The sequence below is a fragment of the Diabrotica virgifera genome, chromosome 9 (genome assembly GCF_917563875.1).
Source record: "Diabrotica virgifera virgifera chromosome 9, PGI_DIABVI_V3a".
In the NCBI taxonomy this organism is placed as follows: Eukaryota; Metazoa; Arthropoda; class Insecta; order Coleoptera; family Chrysomelidae; genus Diabrotica; species Diabrotica virgifera.
This window is the reverse complement of record NC_065451.1, coordinates 187,695,133-187,717,399: the sequence shown is the minus strand read 5'-3', so window position 1 is coordinate 187,717,399 and position 22,267 is coordinate 187,695,133. Positions and strand designations below refer to the sequence as shown.

General features: G+C 33.6%; 1 protein-coding gene across 1 annotated transcript in view; it reads right to left on the bottom strand.

Annotated features, from left to right (window-relative positions):
- Positions 1-9,698: 9,698 nt before the first annotated feature.
- LOC126892591 (uncharacterized) overlaps positions 9,699-22,267 on the bottom strand; it is a 33,704-nt gene continuing 21,135 nt past the window's right edge. The window contains exon 4 of the mRNA XM_050662156.1: positions 9,699-10,128. Within this exon, the coding sequence (XP_050518113.1) occupies positions 9,815-10,128 (314 nt within the window). The 3' untranslated portion in view covers positions 9,699-9,814. The remainder of the gene's footprint in view (positions 10,129-22,267) is intronic.

Below are 22,267 nucleotides of genomic sequence, written 5' to 3'. Positions count from 1 at the left end.
AAGTCAAACAAAAAAAAGTGATATTGTGCCGATATGTGCTTTTGTCCTGGGGGTGGTTTTTACCCCCTCTTGGGGGTGAAAAAATATTTTTTTTTTAATTTTTTTTTTAACTTTATTCTGGCCTTGGTTCAGAACCTTTAGCCACGTAACTACATATAAAATTATTATTCTTCGTTCATAAGTATAAAATTGTCCAGTATACACTTAAAAATAAAAAATAAAAAAAAAATAAAGCTTACAAATAACAATGCCTATTTAAAAAGTTATTTCATTTGTATTATGTAATGTATGAATGAGATATTTACTGTAATTAATTATATTATTTTGTAACCTATGTATGTTTTAGTTCTTACCGTAGTAAAAAAAAATTAATATAGTTGTATTTATTAACATAGTACGTAGGCATTTTTATTTGTGAAAAAATATTCGTCCAAAGAATGTCCGGAAATGGATAAACTGGCTAATCATAAGTAACTTTTGTTCTATAGAGTTTTTCACTAAGTCAATACTTTTCGAGTTATTTGGCAGTGAATATGTTCATTTTTTCTATAAAATAACCACGCTTTTAGACGGTTTTTCGCAAATAACTCAAATAGTAAGTATTTTGTCGAAAAAACATTTTTAGCAAAAATATAGCCTGTAAAAAATTTAAAAAATGATGTATATATCACGTCTCTACACCTAGTAGAAGCAGAGTTATAGCTAATAAAAAATAGGTTCATATTCGTCAAATTCCAAATGGAATATTTAACGTTAAATAACCAAAAATGAAGCACATTTCGGGGAAAACTCATTACAACTTATTTAAAGTGTTTAAAAAAGCTTCATTTTTGTTTTATAAAAAAAATTCTAGCATCAAAATTAAACAAGTTACGCTCAAAATAAAGTTAGTCCCTTTTGGTTTTGGTAAAAAAATCGAGAAAATCACCCCCTAATTAGTATCTTAAATGAACTGAATCGTTACGACATCACAAGTTTCTTGACTCGTGTGTATATTGTTTATATGATCTGTAAGTTTCATCGGATCAAAGTCCTTATTATTGAAACGGCTCTAGTTAAAAGGGGTTGAACGAGTCACTGATCACGAATGTGTGTAAATTTAGAAACACCAAATCTCAATCAATTTTTGTCTAACAGAAAAACAAAAAAATACGTGATATTCAGAAAAGCAAATCTAACTTTTTTTGTTTTCCCAGATTTTTGGTATCTTTAACAATTTTTAAGTTATTTTGGAAAAAAGCATATTTTTCAAAATTTAAATTTTTAAAATTTTTATTTTGAAACCAAATTTTTTCAAAAATAAGCACTTGAAATGGATGAAATTTACAGATCATATAAAGACAACATAAGTAAAATAATTTGTGGAGCGGTAACGATTAATTTCATTTAAGTTGCTAATTAGGGGGTGGTCTTCCCGATTTTTTTTTGCAAAAACAAAAGGGACCAACTTTATTTTAAGCGTAACTTGCTTAAATTTACTGCTAGAAACTTTTTTTAAAAACAGAAATAAAGCTTTTTTTAAACACTTTAAAAAAGTTATAGTGGGTTTTTCCCAAAAAGTGCTTAATTTTTTGGATATTTCACGTCGAAATATTCTATTTGAAATTTGGTGAATATGAATCTATTTTTCATTGGCTATAACTCTGGTTCTACGAGATCCAGAGACCTAACGTGTACACCATTTTTTTCACTTTTTTATAGGCTATATTTTTACTAAGAACGTTTTTCTCGACAAAGTACTTACTTTTTGAGTTATTTGCGAAAAACCGTCTAAAAATGTGGTTATTTTGTTGAAAAATGAACATATTCACTCGCAAATAACTCGAAAAGTGTTGACTTGGCGAAAAAGCTCTATAGAACAAAAGTTACTTAAAATTAGTCAGTTTACTCATTTCCGGACTTATTTTGGACATATATTTTTTCACCGCCAAGAGGGGGTGAAAGTCACCCCCAGGGCAAAAGCACACATCGGCACAATATCACTTTTTTTCTTTGAGTTGTTACCTATGTGTACGCCAAATTTCATGTCAATCCAAGCGGTTCTTTAAAGTTTAGAGCAAAAACCGTGAAAGAAGGGACTAATTGGATTAAAATGATGACATCACATGTATGATATAATTATGCCCAAAAATCTTAAAAGCATACAGTAGCGATCAACAGGTAGCAACAAACGCGGTCCAAGATTGCGGCTGTAATTTTGAATATTTTGTCGAGATATTTCGCACACATATCCGTAATATAATAAAGAATGGCGCTACAAAGCCCAATTTGAGAAATATCTTAGTATGTGGAAATTACTCTATAACCAAATAAAATATTGCAAAAAGGAGCCTGTACCGCCATTAAGAAGAACAAAAAATAAACTTTCTTCAAATAAAGTTTTTTATCCCATGTCTAGATGTTGTGTCACATTGACAATAGAAATGAATTCCAGTGACGAAGAGTTACAGTTTTTTTTTTGTTTGTTTATCGTAGAGAAAATATTGTATGAAACTGTGCGTGAAGTACTTTTTGCGAACTTGCGAGTGTTATACGCGATGTATAACACTCGCTCTGCTGTCGCTCGTGCTTCTAAACATTGCGTGCGTTCGCAAAAAGCATACTTCACGAACTGTTCCATAAATACATATTTTGATAGTATAAATGTCACTGTCAGTGTCGAATTACCGACGCACTGTTGCCTCACTGTTGAAAGTTCGCAGAAGTTTCGAAACACAAAAATATTGATGACGCGCTACTGTTTATACTCTTAATTTAAAAATAAAAATCAACGTATTTCGGGATTTGTCTCAAAAATTGCCAATTCTTGGAAAATGGATTTATTCTATAATTTTGCCACTCACTATTATAGTTTCGTTTTCATGAACAGCTTCTTATTGAACCTTTGTTATATTGTCGGTTTATAACGTCCTGCGACGTTGTCCGATGCATAAAGGTCGCAGCATATTATCATGCAGGTAGCGAATCCACCACGTAGCGTTTAGTTTCCTAAATATATTGATTTTGATGGTTTTCTTCTTTCTTCTTTTGCCCTTAATTTTGTCCAATTTTGAACATAGGCTTCCCCCAGTTTCCTCCATTCGCTTCTGTTTAGTACTTTCTGTTTCCAGTGCGTTCCTCCTATCTTTTTAATGTCGTCTCCCCATCTCATCTGGGGTCGTCCTCTTGCTCTCTTTCCTGTCCATGGTCTCTATTGTTGTATCGTGCTATTCCACCTATTGTCTGTTTGTCTAGCGTTATGACCTGCGAAGCTCCATTTTAGCCTGGCTATATGTTGGCCTGCGTCTTTGACTTTTGTTCTATTTCTGACCCAGTTGTTTTGCTTTTTGTCTGTCAATTTTACTCCTAGCAGTGCTCTCTCCATGGCTCTTTGTGTCTTCATTATTTTATCCATGTTTGCCTTAGTCAAGGTCCATGTTTGGCTTGCGTATGTGAGAATTGGGAGTATGCACTGGTCAAACACTATTGTTTTTAAGTATTGTTGTATTTTTTTATTCTTTAGGACCCATTTTAATTTTCCAGATCCTGCCCAGGCTAATCCGACCCTTGTTTTTACCTCCGCTGTTTGGTTTTCTTTATTTATTTTTATCATCTGTCCCAAATATATATAATCATTAACCGCTTCTATTGTGGTGTCGTTTAGTATTACGTTTCTATTATCTTGTGTGTTTGGCATTGTTTTTGTTTTGGCAAAATTCATTTTTAGACCTATTTGTTCGGATTCATTTGCTAGTTCGGTTAGCATGGTTTGTAGTTCTTCAAAACTTGATGCTATGACTACTACATCGTCTGCATATCTTAGGTGGTTTAGTTTCTTTCCATTTATGTTTATTCCCATGTTTGCCATTCCATTGTTTTGAAAACATCTTCCAGTGCTAATGTAAATAGTTTAGGAGAAATAACATCTCCTTGTCGCACTCGTCTGTTAATTGGTATGGGTTTTGTGGTTTCTTCCAATTGTACTGTCATTGTTGTTTTCTTATAAATGTATATTATGTATTCTCATCTCTCTCTATCTCATTAGCCTTCTTCGGTCCATCTTTGGACATAGGCCTCCCCAATCCTTTTCCATTCTTCTCTGTCTGTCGCTACAGTTATCCACCTAGAGCCAACGTGCTTCTTGACATCATCTGCCCATCTCATTTGTGGTCTTCCTCTGCTTCGTTTATATTGCCACGGTCTCCAATTTATGAGAATTTTGTTCCATCGGTCTTCCTTTTGTCTTATAGTGTGTCCGGCAAATCTCCATTTCAACTTTGCAACTTCTTGTCTAACATCCCTAACTTTGGTTTTCTCTCTTATCCACTCGTTTCTCTTTTTATCCAATAGTTTTATGTGCAACATTTGCCTTTCCATTGCTCTTTGCGTCTTTATGATCTTGTCCATGTTTGCTTTTGTAAACGTCCACGTTTGTGAACCATAAGTGAGAACAGGGAGTACGCATTGATTGTATACCTTGGTCTTAAGATGTTGTGGATATCTTTTGTTTTTAAGGATGTAGCTTAGTTTTCCAAATGCCGCCCATGCCAGTCTAACTCGTCTTTTGATCTCTGCTGTTTGGTTTTCCTTGTTAAGTTTTATAATTTGACCCAGATATATATAATCGTGAACTTGTTCTATTTCATCTTGTCCGATCCTCATTGTGATGTCCTCATCTGTATTTGTTATGATTTTGGTCTTGCTGTAATTCATATTAAGGCCTATCTTTCCGGCTTCTATGTCCAGTTCTTTCATCATTTCAAACAATTCTTCTTTTTTATCGGTTATCAATACGATGTCATCGGCGTACCTTAGATGGTTCAAGCGTTGTCCACAAATTTTTATACCTTTTTCTTCCCATTCTAATCTTTTAAAGATATCTTCCAGAACCTGATTGAAAAGTTTCGGTGATATTGTGTCACCCTGTCTTACGCCTCTATTTATTTGAATTGATTGTGTTCCTTCGTATACTTTAATTGTTGTTGTGGCATCTTTATATATATTGGCTATTAGGTCTGTATATCTGTGGTCAATTCTGCTGTTAATCAAAGAACTTTTCACTGCCCAATGTTCGACACTGTCAAAAGCCTTTTCGAAATCTATGAACGCTACATATAGAGGGATGTTGTATTCATTTGCTCGTTCTATAAGGATTTTCATACTTAATAAATGATCACTTGTGCTAAATCCCTTTCTAAAACCAGCTTGTTCTTTCGATTGGTATCCGTCGAATTTTGTCGTCAATCTGTTGGTTAAAATTTTTGTTAGGAGTTTATACATTACATTGAGGAGTGTTATAGGACGGTAGTTTTTTATATCTGCTTTGTCCCCTTTCTTGTGTAAGATAATGGTTACGGATTCCTTCCAGTTGTTTGGGATTCTTTTTTCTTTTAATATTTTGTTAAAAAGGGAATATAGAGTATCAATTACCACTTTTCCACCATATTTCAGCATCTCTGTAGTTATTCCATCTTTTCCAGGCGATTTGTTGTTTTTCATATCTTTCAATGCCTTCTTTATTTCTGATTTGCTTATTTCTGGCTGTAATTCTGAATTGACATTTTTTATTTTCGACTTAAGTTGGGTTTTTATTTCTTCTGATGGTTCCTTTTTTGTTTTATATAACTCTGAGTAGAAATGTTGGATTATATTTATGATGTCGTCTTTAATGTTTGTTTCTACTCCGTTTACGTCTTTTATTTTGTTTATTTCAAATCTGCCGAGTTTCGGTCTTAAGCATTTCATATTCTTGTTGTTCTGTATTACTTCTTCTATTTTTATTTCTTGTTCTTTTCTCTTAGTTTCTTTTATCATTTTGCTTATTGTCTTATTGATTTCTACATATTCTATAGATTTCCTTTCCCCTTCTTCGACAAGCTTTCTTCTTTTATCCATAAGCTTCTTTGTTTCTTCTGATACATAGTTGTCCTTTTTAACATCCTTTTTTGCTATTTCTTTTCCTGATGTAACCATCGTTGCTGTAAGTATGTTGTTTATTTCGTCTATATCTTTATCATCACTGTCTAATTTTTCGGTGAATTGTTCTTTTAACAGGTCTTTGTATTTCTCTTTATATTGCCCTAGTTTGTTTCTATCTACTATATCCGAGTTTCTTATTATTTTTCTTTTCATCTCATAGTTACCGTCGATATTAATTTTTGCTCTGACCATCCTGTGATCGCTACCTGTTGTGAATTTGTTAAGAACTGTTACATCTTTAATGATATATCGTTCCGTGGACAGTATGTAGTCGATCTCATTTTTTGTGGACCCATTAGGGCTGATCCATGTCCATTTTCTTTGGGACTTTTTTTTGTAGAAGGAGTTCATTGCGTATAGACGCTTTTCTTCTAGGTAGTTCATCAAAGTAGCACCTCTATCATTTCTCTGGCCGTATCCGAAATTTCCTATTTTAGTTTCTTCTTTGTTTAGTTTCTTACCCAGTTTAGCATTGAAATCTCCTATTACTAGTGTGAGACGATTTTTATGTTCTTCCATAGCCTTTGAAATATCTTCATAAAATAGTTCGATATCTTCGTCATCATAAGCTGTCGTGGGGGCATATACCTGGATAATTTTAATTGTTGTTCTTCTTATTTTGAGTATGACATAGGCGACACGACCTGATATACCTTTGATTATTTGAACATGCTTACTTATGGTTTTATTTATTATAAATCCTACTCCAAAATTACTATTCTTTTCATTTCCTTTATAATACAGTAGATTCCCGGAGTTTAGCTGTATTCGGTTTTCTTCTTTCCTTCGAGTTTCCGATAGGCCTATGATATCCCATTTTATATTTTTTAGTTCTTCCTCCACTTCATGTACTTTTTCATCCGTGGACATTGATTTAATATTGTATGTCCCTATTGACAGATTGATAGATTTTCTTGGTTTCTGTTGTGTTCGTCTTAGTGGGTTTTTGTTTTTATCTATCAAGAGCGAATTATTGCCTCCCCCAGAATCCGTGAGGCAGACCTTTGAGGTGTGGGATTCAGAAATTTCCTTACCCACCTGGGGACCATTTCCGTTTGTTTTATTATTCGCCATGATAAAAAGAGGGGGGTAATGGCAGTTAAAACACCACGCTTGCCATGCGGGTTGGTGAGTTCTTATTCAGCCGCCCACTCTGGGTCAGACGCTGTTTGTAGCCGCTCACTCTGAGACAGACGCTACTGGTTTATTATTGTTATTGGACGTTATTATGTATTAGCATTCTGTATCTGGAATCTATTCTACAGTTGTCTATTGCCCACATTTCCACGCTGTCAAATGCTTTTTGGTAGTCAACGAACGCTAAGTGCAGATCTACAATATATTCGTTATCTTTTTCTATTAGTGTCCTAATTTGTTAAAAGGTGGTCAGTGCTGCTATATCCCTTTCGGAATCCTGCCTGCCCTACTGGTTGACACGAGTCCAATTTGTGTGTTAGCCTGTTGTTGATAATCCTCATGAATAGTTTATACGTTTGCGACAGCAGTGAGATGGGTCTGTAATTTTTATGTCGTTTCTGTCGCCTTTCTTAAATAGCAGGATTGTAAAACTTTCGTTCAATTCGTCGGGTATTTGTCCTTTATGTAGACACTGATTAAATAGATTTCTTAATGTTTGTAAGATTTCTTCGATGGTTTTACATATCAACAATTCACACTGTCTGAAACGTATCGTCTCAGACATCTTTTTGTAAAATCAGGTTTTTCGGAAACTACTCTACATGCTGGAAACGATACGTGCATGATAATATGACGCGACCTTATGCGCCAGTTCCCTCGGTTGTTCCCTCATCAGATAATCCTCGTTCACTCATAGACCTCCGTATACCACCAATCCAAGATTTTCTCGGTCTTCCTCTTTTTCGTATTTCTTTTGGTATCCATCCCTTTGCCTTTTAGGGAGTTTTTTCTCGTTCATCCTTTGAACGTGCCCGTACCAAGTTAATTATTTCTGTTCTATGCAGTTAGTAATTGTTTTTGTTACACTCATTTTCTCTCTTATTTCATTTCGAATCCTCTCCAACTTTGATGTTCTGTTCGATGGTCTTAGTGCGTCTATTGCCGTAGCCTCTAGTTTTCTCCTTTGATGTTCTTTAATCATCCACGTTTTAGAACTGTACATTATTGTGCCATAAATCAATGTATCAATGTATTATAAATTGTTACTTTTCGTTGACTTCTCTCTCTCTCTCTCTCTCTCTCTCTCTCTTGTCGTTTCCCCATTACTAAGGATCGTGATTTCTTCCAATATTCCTAACAATGTTTCTCCATTGGTCTCTATCTTCAGCTGCTCTAAGAGCTTCGCAGAATGAGTTCCCAGCTGAGTTCTTTATTTGGTCGGACCATCTAGTTGGTGATCGTCCTCTTGATCTTCTCCCCGGAACGTTTCCAGAAACAATTAATCTCTCCAAACTGTCGTCACCTCTGCGAACCACGTGACCAAAGAATTGCAGTATTCGTTGCAGACATATTGTGGACAGCCTTTTTTAATCTTGAGTTGGTTTAGAACGGAAACGTTTGTCCTATGAGCTGTCCAAGGTATGCGCAGCATTCTTCTCGAGCACCACATCTCAACGGCATCATTTTTTTGGCGCTCGCATACGCGAAGAGTCCAAGTCTCTGCTCCGTATAGAAATATTGGGAATACAAGGGCATTCACCAGTCTCATCTTGATATTTTGAGAGATAGATCTACCTTTTCAAACTTTAGTTTGGCGAGTCATCGCATTTTTTGGCATAGCAATACGTCTCCGAACTTCTGCTTCACAGTTACCATCCTTAGTTGTACTAGACCCGAGATAGACAAAGGCGTTTACTATGTGGTATTCTTGTAACATGTTAGTCAGTTGAATAGTGTCGAATCTGTCGACCAACATTATTTTTGTCTTAGCTGTATTGATTTTTAGACCAACTTTATTGTTTTCGTATTCAAATCCTCGCAGGAGATCAAACATTTCTTGCTCATTTGCTGCTATAAGTGTAGTGTCATCAGCAAATCATAAATTGGAGATTTTCCTACCAGTTACTGTTACTCCACCGGCCCATCCTTCTAAACCCATCCTCATGACATGTTAACCACAAATGATAAATAAGTCAGGTGACAACACGCATCCTTGTCTAACAGCTCTCTCGGTCTTGAATTGGTTTGAGAACTTATGATCTAGTCGTTACTCAATCAAATGCCTTTTGGTAGTCAACGAAGCATAATATAATCATAGGTACTTCAAATTCTCTAGACTTTTTAATGAGTTATCTCATGTTCAGGATTTGTTCCCTTATATGTTTACTTTTTACAAACCCCGCTTGTTCCTGAGGTACTTGGTAATGTTCCAATACAATATTCCATTTAACGATTTAGTTATTCTTCTGGCTTTATTTATTCTGTTTGTAATGTCATCATCATCTGCTCCTTATTTGTTCAACAATACTCCTAAATAATTGTAATTTCTGCATATTTTTATTTTTTCATTATTCTCCAAAACCAAATAGGTTGTTTCTTCGCATATACATAAATATTGTGTAATTTAAAGTTTTCTTTGTAACGTTACGATTTCTATAATTTATTTATCTCTTTTGTTTATTCTTCCCAATGTCAGGTTCGAATCCAAGTTTTATAGATGGGTAAGTCAGTAACCCATTTAAGAATTTGCTATTACTAAATACCTTCAAGTGGTCAGGCCAAATAAGACAAAAATTGGAATGGATGATGACCAAACAATAAGACAATTTTGAAGAACTATATTTACTTAATAATACACACAATAAGCAATACCCTTATATAAGTAAAAAGCCACACTAAACCATTTATACTGCATCTTATTTAAATGCGTTAATCATTTCTAGAGTTTAGAGTTATCATTTCTAGGGTAGGGAGGCGATCTACAAAACTTAAAAAAAGGAATAATATCTGCAATAGTTTTTGTAATTTTAGCCTCGCATAGAGCGTGAAGACCCGTATTTTGATTTGTGTCGTACCATTTTAGACCGCTTGCGTAGTTGTATTTAACCTCGAGACATCTTTCGGGTCCAGCGTAACCTTTGCCCCAGTTAGCCCAACCTATTGGACGGCCTGTTCTCATCCACATCCATCTCGGTGGAGTGCTGGATAATGTATTTCCCGATGTCCAAAACCGATATTCAGCTCCACCACCAACTAAAAATTAAAAAGTTAAATAATAAAACTCTTAGTAATTACAGTTAACTAAAAATCAAGTTGGAAAGAAATCCTTTGTAAAAGGTATAAAAATTGTTTTATTAAAAATCCCTTAAAAGGGCTACATCACAACAAAACGTTTTCGATTTTTATAAAAAATCATCATCAGTGTTCGATAAACTGGATGCTAGCTGAGCCACAAAAGAAAATGTCTGGGTAAAAACCCTTTACATAAAATATAGATGCCTTAAAAGTGCATACTTCAATAAAAAGGCCTGTGATGGTCACATGGCAAACAGGATAATGCCCTAAGGTAAAGTATACAGGTTTCCCAACACGTGGGATCCAAATTGAATTGATCACATTTCAATGACTTAATGGCAACCACATTGGTAATTGAAATGTGATCAACTCAATTTGGATCCCACGTGTTGGGAAACCTGTATACTTTACCTTAGGGCATTATCCTGTTTGCTATGTGACCATCACAGGCCTTTTTATTGAAGTATGCACTTTTAAGGCATCTATATTTTATGTAAAGGGTTTTTACCCAGATATTTTCTTTTGTGGCTCAGCTAGCATCCAGTTTATCGAACACTGATGATGATTTTTTATAAAAATCGAAAACGTTTTGTTGTGATGTAGCCCTTTTAAGGGATTTTTAATAAAAAAAAATTTTATACCTTTTAAAAAGGATTTCTTTCCAATTTTGTGATTGATGGTATACAGCCAACTACAGGAAAACCTTTCTTTTCCTTGTGGATTTTTTAAAAATCAAGTGTGAGTCCTTGTGAGTCATATGCGGCGGCTTAGTTCGCACGTTTTATTATCTTTTCCTATATGTATCTCATGTCATAAGTACTTATAAGAGGTGGTTTCTTCAATAGGCATGCCATTTACTGAAATATTTTCGCTTAATACAAGATTTGTCATGATTTGTGTTTTTTTGTCCACACAACCACGGTTAATTTTTAATTTAACTTGTGGGAGGCTAGGCACAGTTTCTCCAGTTGCGATACTGCATCACCGATGCTGTCAGCAAAAAGAACAATATCGTCAGCGAACCTCAAATGACTAAATGACATTGATTTCTTTTTCATTCAGATTTGAGTTCTTAAACATATGCTATAAAAATATTGTGAACAATTTTGGCGAAATACGCACTAGTCCGTTCTTTAACGGTAAAATATTGAAAAACCTCTAAATTGTAAAGAACCGCTTGGATTGACATGAAATTTGGCATACACATAGCTAACAAGTCAAAGAAAAAAAGTGATATTGTGCCGATATGTGCTATTGCCCCGTGGGTGGTTTTCACCCCCTCTGGGGGGTGAAATATATTCGTCCAAAGTAAGTCCGGAAACGGATAAACTGGTTAATTTTAAGTAACTTTTGTTCTATAGAGTTTTTTCACTAATTCAATACTTTTCGAATTATTTGGCAGTAAATATGTTAATTTTTTCAACAAAATAACCACGCTTTTAGACGGTTTTTCGCAAATAACTCAAATAGTAAGTATTTTGTCGAAAAGATATTCTAAGCAAAAATATAGCCTGTAAAAAATTTAAAAAAATGGTGTATACATCACGTCTCTACACCTAGTAGAAGCAGAGTTATAGCTAATAAAAATAGGTTCATATTCGTCAAATTCCAAATGAAATACTTTAACGTGAAATAACCAAAAATGAAGCACATTTCGGGGAAAACTCATTACAACTTATTTAAAGTGTTTAAAAAAAGCTTCATTTTTGTTTTATAAAAAAAATTTCTAGCATCAAAATTAAACAAGTTACGCTCAAAATAAAGTTAGTCCCTTTTGGTTTTGGTAAAAAAATCGAGAAAATCACCCCCTAATTAGTATCTTAAATGAACTTAATCGTTAGGACTTCATAAGTTTCTTGACTCCTGTATATATTGTATATATGATCTGTAAGTTTCATCGGTTCAAAGTCCTTATTATTGAAAGGGCTGTAGTTAAAAGGGGTTAAACGAGTCACTGATCACGAATGTATGCAAATTTAGAAACACCAAATCTTAATCAATTTTTGTTCAACAGAAAAACAAAAAAATACATGATATTCAGAAAAGCTAATCTAACTTTTTTTGTTTTTCGGGATTTTTGGTATCTCTAACAATTTTTAAGTTATTTTGAAAAAAAAGCATATTTTTCAAAATGTAAATCTTTAAAAGTTTTATTTTGAAACCAAATTTTTTCAAAAATAAGCACATTGAATCGATGAAACTTACAGATCATATAAACACAACATAAGAAAAATAATTTGTGGAGCGGTAACGATTAATTTAATTTAAGTTGCTAATTAGGGAGTGGTCTCCCAGATTTTTTTTGCAAAAGCAAAAGGAACCAACTTTATTTTGAGCGTAACTTGCTTAAATTTAATGCTAGAAACTTTTTGTAAAAACAGAAATAAAGTTTTTTTAAACACTTTAAAAAAGTTATTATAGGTTTTCCCCAAAAAGTGCTTAATTTTTTGGATATTTCACATCGAAATATTCTCTTTGAAATTTGCTGAATATGAATCTATTTTTCATTGGCTATAACTCTGGTCCTGCGAGATCCAGAGACCTAACGCGTACACCATTTTTTTTACTTTTTTATAGGCTATATTTTTGCTAGGAACGTTTTTTTCGACAAAATACTTAATTTTTGAGTTATTTGCGAAAAACCGTTTAAAAATATGGTTATTTTGTTGAAAAATGAACATATTCACTTGCAAATAACTCGAAAAGTGTAGACTTGGCGAAAAAGCTCTATAGAACAAAAGTTACTTAAAATTAGTCAGTTTACCCATTTTCGGACTTATTTTGGACATATATTTTTTCACCCTCAAGAAGGGGTGAAAGTCACCCCAGGGCAAAAGCACACATCGGCACAATATCACTTTTTTTCTTTGACATGTAAGCTATATGTATGCCAAATTTCATGTCAATCCAAGCGGTTCTTTAAAATTTAGAGCAAAAACCGTGAAAGAATGGACTACACTCCCCGTTTTATTGTAAATAGACTTAGGCAAATATGCATACAAATAGGTATGAAATATGCTCATAAATATGCAGTATTTTACCCAAAAATATGCACGTTTATCTAGAAGATATGCATGTAATTAAAAAAATATTTACAGTATTTTTTTATTTACAAACATATTTAAAATATCTCCACATGGTGTATTAATTAACATGTATATATTTTACTAACTAAGCTAATAAATTAAATATTTATGTATTTAAGTATTTTAACAAATAAATAATTTATATTATTTCGAATTGTGGTAACAATAAATAATTATCAAATGCTGTTAAAAATTTTCTAACAAATACTTATGGCTTTTATTTGATTAGATAGAAAAACTTCTTTCGATATTAACTGATGTAATTGGAGCATTGTTCAAATTTACGATAATAGTTGGTTCTAAATTAGGTGCTTCGAAAAATGTCCCAGCTAGTACTTGAACCACTTGAGAAAGAATCTGGTAATAACCACTGTTTTTTTCCATGGTTGCTTTAAATTTTTGAAAAATTTCCTATCCTATGTAAGTATTACTTTTAACGTTTTGAAACAATGATTCATATTCTTTTTATTCAAAATATACTATCTAACAATGATAATTATTTGGAGGATTCCAATTAAGTAATAGTTTTCTGAACAAAACTAAAGTTTGATTTTGTGAATGACACCACCACACTGAACTGTCTATTTGCGGCATTTTCAAAGCACAATGATTATTCACAATTACGAAGACACGTGTTCACGGCTTATTTTACAACAAAAGCGAAATGGGCCGTCAAAATAAAAAAAAATTACCTAGATATATAAACTGGCTGATTTTGGAACTTTTGTAACCAAAACGTGACAAAACTGTGTACATATAATAAGCCGCTCTTTTATTAGTTACCAGTGGCGGCCCGTGAGGTAGTGCCATAGAGCCATGGCACTACCTTGCTAACTATCCATAAACATATTTTTTATCTTCAAAACTTTTTAATTCTTATTAATTTTTTTGTGTGTATTTCTTTTGATCTTCATAAATTATATAAAATATGGCAACTATGGGCGCAATACAATCCCTGCCGACAGCGGAGAGTATTCGACAGGAGAATCTCCTTCGCGCCGAAGTCAGTACTGGCACGAGTAAAGAGAGAAAGATTTTACGAGCATTATATGTAAGTGACAGAGAAAGAGCTATATTGGACTATTAGTATACCTTAACATTAGAATCTCTGTGCCAGGCACGAGGGTATGAAGCCAGGTCTATTTATTTTGAGTTTCTTTACGTGCTGGTTTGTCGCTTTTATTATGTATATTTTCTGTTAAAAAGTTTTTGTATTTATAATTAAACTTTTGGTGCATCATGATCGTGGGTATTTTGATAATATTTTGATTATTTCTTAAGTTTAATTTATTAATTGACAATAAAGATTAGTATTTTAAAAATTTTTTTGGTGGTTTTTCGCTAGAAAAAAAAAACTACAAATGTTATAAGGTGTTGTGGAGCTTTCGAGTTAGCTTTAAGAGGTCATGACGAAAAAGAAAATTCAGAAAATAGAGGCATATTTAAGGAGCTGGTCAATTTTAGCGCCGAATTAGACAACGACTTAAAGGTTCATATTATTCAAAGTACCAGATCTTTCAAAGGTCTACCTTCTCCGGACATTTAGTTGCTTCTAATTTATTTATGTCGGAGAAGTTTTCTGCTTATAAGCATCAGTTCTCCGAATCATTTCTTAATGAACCATGGAGACAATTTTAATTTTTAAGCAAAACTCGGTTTAAAACTGAATTAGAAGTAGGTACTGTATTAGCGAGACGAATTAAGTACTACCTCTGGGGCTGTTTCGCTATCGGTTTTATTGTAGAGGGAAGGTTCAAAAAGCACATTTGAAGAAACTATTAAACTTTTAAGTATTTTAGTTACCATTCCTATATCAACATCTGAAGCAGAACGCTGTTTTTCGATGTTTACATCGAAACCTAGTGCTTTAGGTATGCTATCTGCAGAAAAGCATTTTGTAAATTGTATTGATAATTTTAATTACAAAGTCAATGAAAACTTTGCAACCAAAAAATAGAAGAATGAACTTCATATATCGCAAACTTTAAACGTGACATTACAAAAATTTGTGCATGTGTGTGAATAATGAAATAGTATTATTTTTATAAATTGGTAAATAGAGACTAAATCGTAATAACAATTTTCAAGCACTATCAGCAGTAAATGCTGGTGGTAGGTTAAGAGGTTTTTATTATTAATTAATTTACGGAACTGTTTTGATCAATGTTGGACAATTGCTTGGCACCTCAGGTCAATAAACTTAAGATATGTACATAAGATAAAAGTATCCGCGCATATTTTTTTTTAGTTTTTGTTGTCAGTATACCTTTTTTTGACAATATCGTGAATCCGTCACTAAAAATTTTGGCGGCTGTCCGAGTTGTGGCACTACCTTCTTAAAGTGGTACGAGCCGCCACTGTTAGTTACTACATTCAGGTACCCAAAATTTGAATAGGTACCAACAGATTATAAAACAAAATTAAATATTGAGATTTCCAAGCTAGTTGTTACAGTAATACAGTGCGTCCATAAAGTAACGCATAAATTCGTTATTTCGTAAACCGGCAACTTTAAGGAGAAATCCCGGAACAGGTCGATTTTTATTTTTAAATTACGATTTTTTGGCATATATATCATACTAGTGACGTCATCCATCTGGGCGTTATGACGTAATCGATGATTTTTTTAAATAGATACAAGGGTCATGTGACAGCTCATTTGAAAGGGTATTCAATTCTCTATCCAATAATATAAACATTAACATAATTAAATATACACACACCGGCAAAATTAGCCGAACACGTTAAAAATGGGACATGTTTGATGTCTCGTATTTCATAAACTAGTGGTCCGATTTGAGTGATTCTTTTAGTATGTTATAGCCTTGTTATTTATGAATATCGGTGTAATAATATTGTTGCTAGACAGGTAAATGTCATTTTATACCGGGTGTAACAAGCATACTGTGTTTTTTTCTTAAAGTTCGGAACACCCTGTGGAATATTCCAGCATATGTAAAATATTAAATTTAAAACTCGATTGTAAAATTATGCTTTCTTAACATTTTCTTTTTTGATTAATTTGCGTATGTTGGAAAATAAAAAAGTTATGTGCTTTAACAACTAGCCATGTTTTTTATCAATAAATCCTCATAGTAGGGGAGAAAAGTATGCTAAATTTGCAATTACTCGAGCGTTCTTGTGACCAATCGTTTTTTCCGATTATAGCGCTATTTATCCATAATAGGAAAAAATGTTGCGAATAAAAGTTGCTCATTTTTACGTCAAGGATCCAAATCTGCAATAAAAATTGGAGGCTCCTATTTAATATTTTAATGTAACCCCCCACCACACCTCCGTGGGGGGTCGTATTTGGTGCCATTCGGTAGATTTTTGAAAAATATTGAATAGGTGTATTTTGCAGTTTTACGATCTGATGTTCATTTCGCAAAATATCGCAGGGTTCGTATTTATAATTTTTAATTTACCCCCCACCCCTCTCCGTGGGGTGTCACGAGCCCCCACGGAGGTGGGGTGGGGGATTTAATTTAAAATATTAAATAGGAGCCCCCAATTTTTATTGCAGATTTGGATTCTTTACGTAAAAATAAGCAACTTTTATTCGACATATTTTTTCGAATTATGGATAGATAGCGCTATAATCGGAGAAAAATGATTATTTCAAATGGAAAATTAAATTAAAAATGAAAAGTCCCCCACTTTATGGAAAACTTAACTTAACCTTTTTCTGATTTTAGCACATACTCTTCACAATCCAATAGGTTCCCATAACGCTCGAGTAACTGCAAATTTAGTATACTTTCCTCCCCTACTATGAGGATTTATTGATTAAAAACATGGATAGATGTTAACGCACATAACTTTTTTATTATCTCACATAAGTAAATGAATCGAAAAGGAAAATGTTACGCAAGCCTAAGTCTACAATCGAGTATTAATTCTAATATTTTACATATGCTAGAATATTCCACAGGGTGTTCCAAACTTTAAGAAAAAAACACAGTATGATCGGTACACCCGGTATAAAATGGTATTTACCTGTCTAGCAACAATATTATTACAACGATATTCTTAAATAATAAGGCTATAACATACTAAAAGAATCACTCATATCGGACCACTGGTTTATGAAATACGAGACATCAAACATGTCCCATTTTTAACGTGTTCGGCTAATTTTGCCGGTGTGTGTAGTAATGAAACACAGACATACTCACAATCATTTAATTATACTTTGACGACCGGTTTCGATCTCTACAATATACAGATCATCTTCAGGTCGGCGTTACAAGTAGTTAAATGCTACAATAAGAGAAAACCTGTGTTAGAACAGTGTCTGATTGAAGAGATGTTAATAGAAAGCCAAATTTAAAAATTTTATAAAAATTTTTAGAAATAATTATTTCTATAAATATTATTTCTAAAAATTTTTATAAAATTTTTAAATTTGGCTTTCTATTAACATCTCTTCAATCAGACACTGTTCTAACACAGGTTTTCTCTTATTGTAGCATTTAACTACTTGTAACGCCGACCTGAAGATGATCTGTATATTGTAGAGATCGAAACCGGTCGTCAAAGTATAATTAAATGATTGTGAGTATGTCTGTGTTTCATTACTATATTTAATATGGACTCACATATGCAACCCATTCAATATTAACATAATTATTTATACAGGGTGTTCAAAAAACATTTTTTTAATTAAAATAAGTGAGACAAAAAGAAGAATATATGTAATTTATTTTAATTCACAATGCATTGTACTACTGTCAGTAAAGAGAAAAAAAAATTATTTGACAAATAAACATTGATTTTCGTTTAAACGAAATGTTCAAACTGCCAAGAGACAGGTGGGTGGCAGCTTTAATATTGAATTTAAGCGAAAAACAATATTTATTTGTCAAATAAACATTTTTTTCCTGTTTTCTGACAACAGTAAAACGTATTTTGAATTAAATAAATTACATACATTCTTCTTTTTGTCTCAATTATTTTAATTAAAAAAATGTTATTTTGAACACCTTGTATAAATAAATATGTTAATTTTTATATCAGTGAATAGATAATTGAATACCCTTTCAAATGAGCTATCACATGACCCCTATTCTCATTTAAAAAAATCGTCGATTACGTTATCATGCCCAGATGGATGACGTCACTAGTATGATATATATGCCAAAAAATCGGAATTTAAAAATAAAAATCGACCTGTTTCGGAATTTTTCCTTAATATCGCCGGTTTACAAAATAATGAATTTATGCGTTACTTTATGGACGCACTGTATAAAAATATATGTATAGTTACAACCAAAATTTAAAATTATATGCACTTTATGCACACTTGTTGAAAAATATGCAAAATTGGAAATTTTTGCATTTTTTATGCATTATATGCAAAATATGTAATTTGCATATTTGCCCAAGTCTAATTGTAAATGCGTTGTTCTTTTTATCTGCCAGTTTCACGCTTGCTGTCGCATTTTGGTAAATGTATTTGATCATGTCTATATACCGATTACCGATACGGGACTCTGTTAAGGCTATGGTATTATAATATCACCCTGTACAAAAGATGTTTAAAACTCATTCAAAGTCATTAATCCATGTAGTATCTGTTCTTGGATTCAATAACCGCAAGTAACATTGAATTGTCATGTTTTGTTATTATTTAAATGTGTATATAAACATTAACTCGGTCGAGAAAGATCATTATGATTATTGATGTAGTTGGAAGGTATTCACGTATAGGATAGGTCAAGTTAATATTGTAAACAACTTATGTAGTGAATCATCGACTTCGAATTAAATAATATAATGTTATCGGAAAACCTGAGTTTTAATTAATTGGGACCAGAAGGCAGTAACCACACACATATTTACGACAAGGCCTTTGAACATTTTTTGATGACTTATTGGGTCGAGTGCTTTTCTGTAGTTAACAAATATCAGGAGTAGTGGCTTGTTACATTCAACACGCTTTTCTATTCATAAAAATTATAACAAATTGTAACAATATTACACGCCTCCTAATAGTATGCAACCAATTATTTAGGCGCGTACTACTGGTGAGCTACACTTGTTTTTATAAACTTTAATTACATTAATCGAGAGTAGTAGATAAATATATAGCTTATATAATATACAGTATTAAAAATCTTTTTTCGGAACATAGGGACTTTCAATGCAATAAGTTAGATTCTTGATTTGCAATTAACCAGTGTAAATTTCAGGACAACGTCGTGATGTTTCACATTTAATTCATTTGTTCGACTGCACCGCACTGTGGTCTCTGATTTGCAATTATTAACCAGTGTAAATTGAAATAAAACGTTGCGATGCTTTAAAATTAATTCATTTGTTAAACTACAATCCCTTTGTTCAACTATAATCCCTAGAACTAGAGGAAAACCACCTGCTCGATGGACTGACGACCTCGAGAAAATGTCAAGAAATTGGATGCAAAGTGCTCAAAATACAGCACAATGGACAAAAATGAGGGAGGCCTATGTCCAGCAGTGGACGCAAAGGGCTGGAGGAGGATGATGATGATGATGCTGAATCCCTTTACCGCTGGCTATGGCACAGAAGATGCAATCCGATGGGACACCTCAGTTCAGTGCAGCCGAAGAAATGAATTAAATATGAAACATCGCGGCATTTTCTTGAAAGTACCCCGCAAAAACCTTATGGAAATTAGGCCCCAGTGGATTTAGTTCATACTTTATGAAAATACTTTTTGAAGCATTGTCATGAAAAGTTCCCATGGGCACAACTCAATCGTATGGAGGATTTTCAAAATATAGAGGCACAAACTCGGAAAATTATAAGATTTAGTGGGTATTCCAAGTCCCTGAATTACTGGTTATCTGACATTTTGGATTTTTCTTGGCTATCCAATGGCGACCTTTACTTTGACCGTGACCTTCAACGGACGTCATCTTCTACAGTTTCGATGGTTTTCGGCATTTAGTTGATGCCAATGAATTACTGGAGGGTTTTTTGGGGTCGCTAAACAAGAGTATGCCACCAGAACCGACTCCCGGAGCACCTGGTTTCCAAGGTCAATAAAAGGGGCTCCTGGAGTTTTGTGGGTCTTCGGTACTACATCAATGCAAACGGCTTAGTTATAGGTTTTTGGGGTTGCTGAACACGAATACGTGATCAGCATAGACACAGGAGCACCTAGTGCCTAAAACAGGTTATCTTCTGGAGTTTCTGAGGAATCAAATGGATAAATCAAATGAATTATTCTTAGGTTTTTGGGGTTGCTGAACATGCATACACTATCAAATCCGACCCACTAATCACATTGTGCCTATGGCACGTCATATTCTGGAGTTTCTAGTGGTTTTCGGCATTGAATTGATAAAAACGGGTTACTCATGGCTTTTTGGGGTCGCTGAATACTAGTATGCCATCATGGTAAGACCCCATTTTAACAGTCCCCGTTTCAGCGGTTCTCGATTCCACCGACCCTTTTCAGCAGGCCCCGGTTCAGCGGTACCCATTTCAGCAGTCCCCGTTTCGGCGGTTCTCGATTCCACCGACCCGTTTCAGCGGCGTTTGGTTCTGCAGCATGCCGTTTGAGAGGCATCGTTCAGGAAAATGAGTAAAAACAGGACCCTCTTGGGGACAGTAGTTTTAACAATAAAAAATGAACATATAAAATTATTTTTTCTTTTTTTATATGCATTTTTTCATCAGCTTTCATTGAGCCTACATGCAAGCACGGAACATAAAAAATATCTAAGTTATTCTACTTGTATATAAGCTAAAAAGTCAGGTCTTTTTCAAATAGTTTTTTTAATAACAATTTCAATAAAATGTTAAAAATTTTTTAATACGTCTTAAAATGAAAGTCTCAAATAAACTGCGATCTGCTAAATATCTCATAGAGTCACTGTAGGGCAAGAACAGTTGTATAAACAATTGCTCTCTGGGATAAACAAATTGAATAACTTATAAACTATTTGGTCGATCTGGTTGAAATTTAGCACACTTAAATAACTCATTAATTGACATAATTTAAAGTCATTAAATTTTACGTCATTGTGCAAAAAATAAAGTTATTAATATTTATAATTTACTGCAAAAATGAGGGTTTTTTGCAATTATCTCGGTCAATTGTTCATATATTACAATATGCTTACCACCAAATTAAAGAACTTTTTAAGATCTACATTTATTTGAAACATTTTTCTCTAAAATATACAAGAAACGTTTTATAGTCAAAAAACTGCTTTTTTCATTCTTTACAATTGTTTAAAAAAAAAGCAAAATCAGCTGTACGTCTTCACGGAATTATCATCAGTTATCCCTCATCTACTGTTTAAAACTTTGAAAACCCTGTAGAACATTTTTACGTGAAATCGATTATTTTTTCCCTATTAACTGGGGTATATACCAGATACTTAGATATTACCTGTATACTTTCAAACAAGAATATGTTAAAATAATATCCTACAATAAAACTAATTACTTATCATTGTCATATTAATATTTTCTTATTGAGACCGCTCTATTGGGGACTGCGTTTATGGGGACCGCTGAATCGGGGTACCGCTGAAACGAGGACCGCTGTATTGAGACCGCTCAATCGGGGACCGCGCTTACGGGGACCGCTGAATAGGGGTAAAACCGCCATCATATCCGACTCACGGAGCACTTGGTGTCTAAGGTTATTTATCTTCTAGAGTTTCGAAAGTTTTCGGCATTAAATTGATATAGTATAAGAGCTGTGAGACATTTTTGAGTAGGTATTTTAGGCAACCTGAAAATTTGTCAGGGGATTCTTCCATGATAGCGGAATACCAAAATGCCGGTCTGGCTGGAGGGTAGCGGTTATTTTCCCCAAAAATCCCCCCCAAAGTTAAAAAAGGGTACAAATTGTTATTAAAAAAAATATCATTGACGTGACTTTAAGTAAATTTAAATATTCAAATATAAAGGAAATAAACAGGCCAAGCGATTTGAGGGCGATTTTAACTCTGCAAGATACTTGCATGGGCGCCCCAGGATTATTTTCAGGGGGTGCATCTGAACTTCAG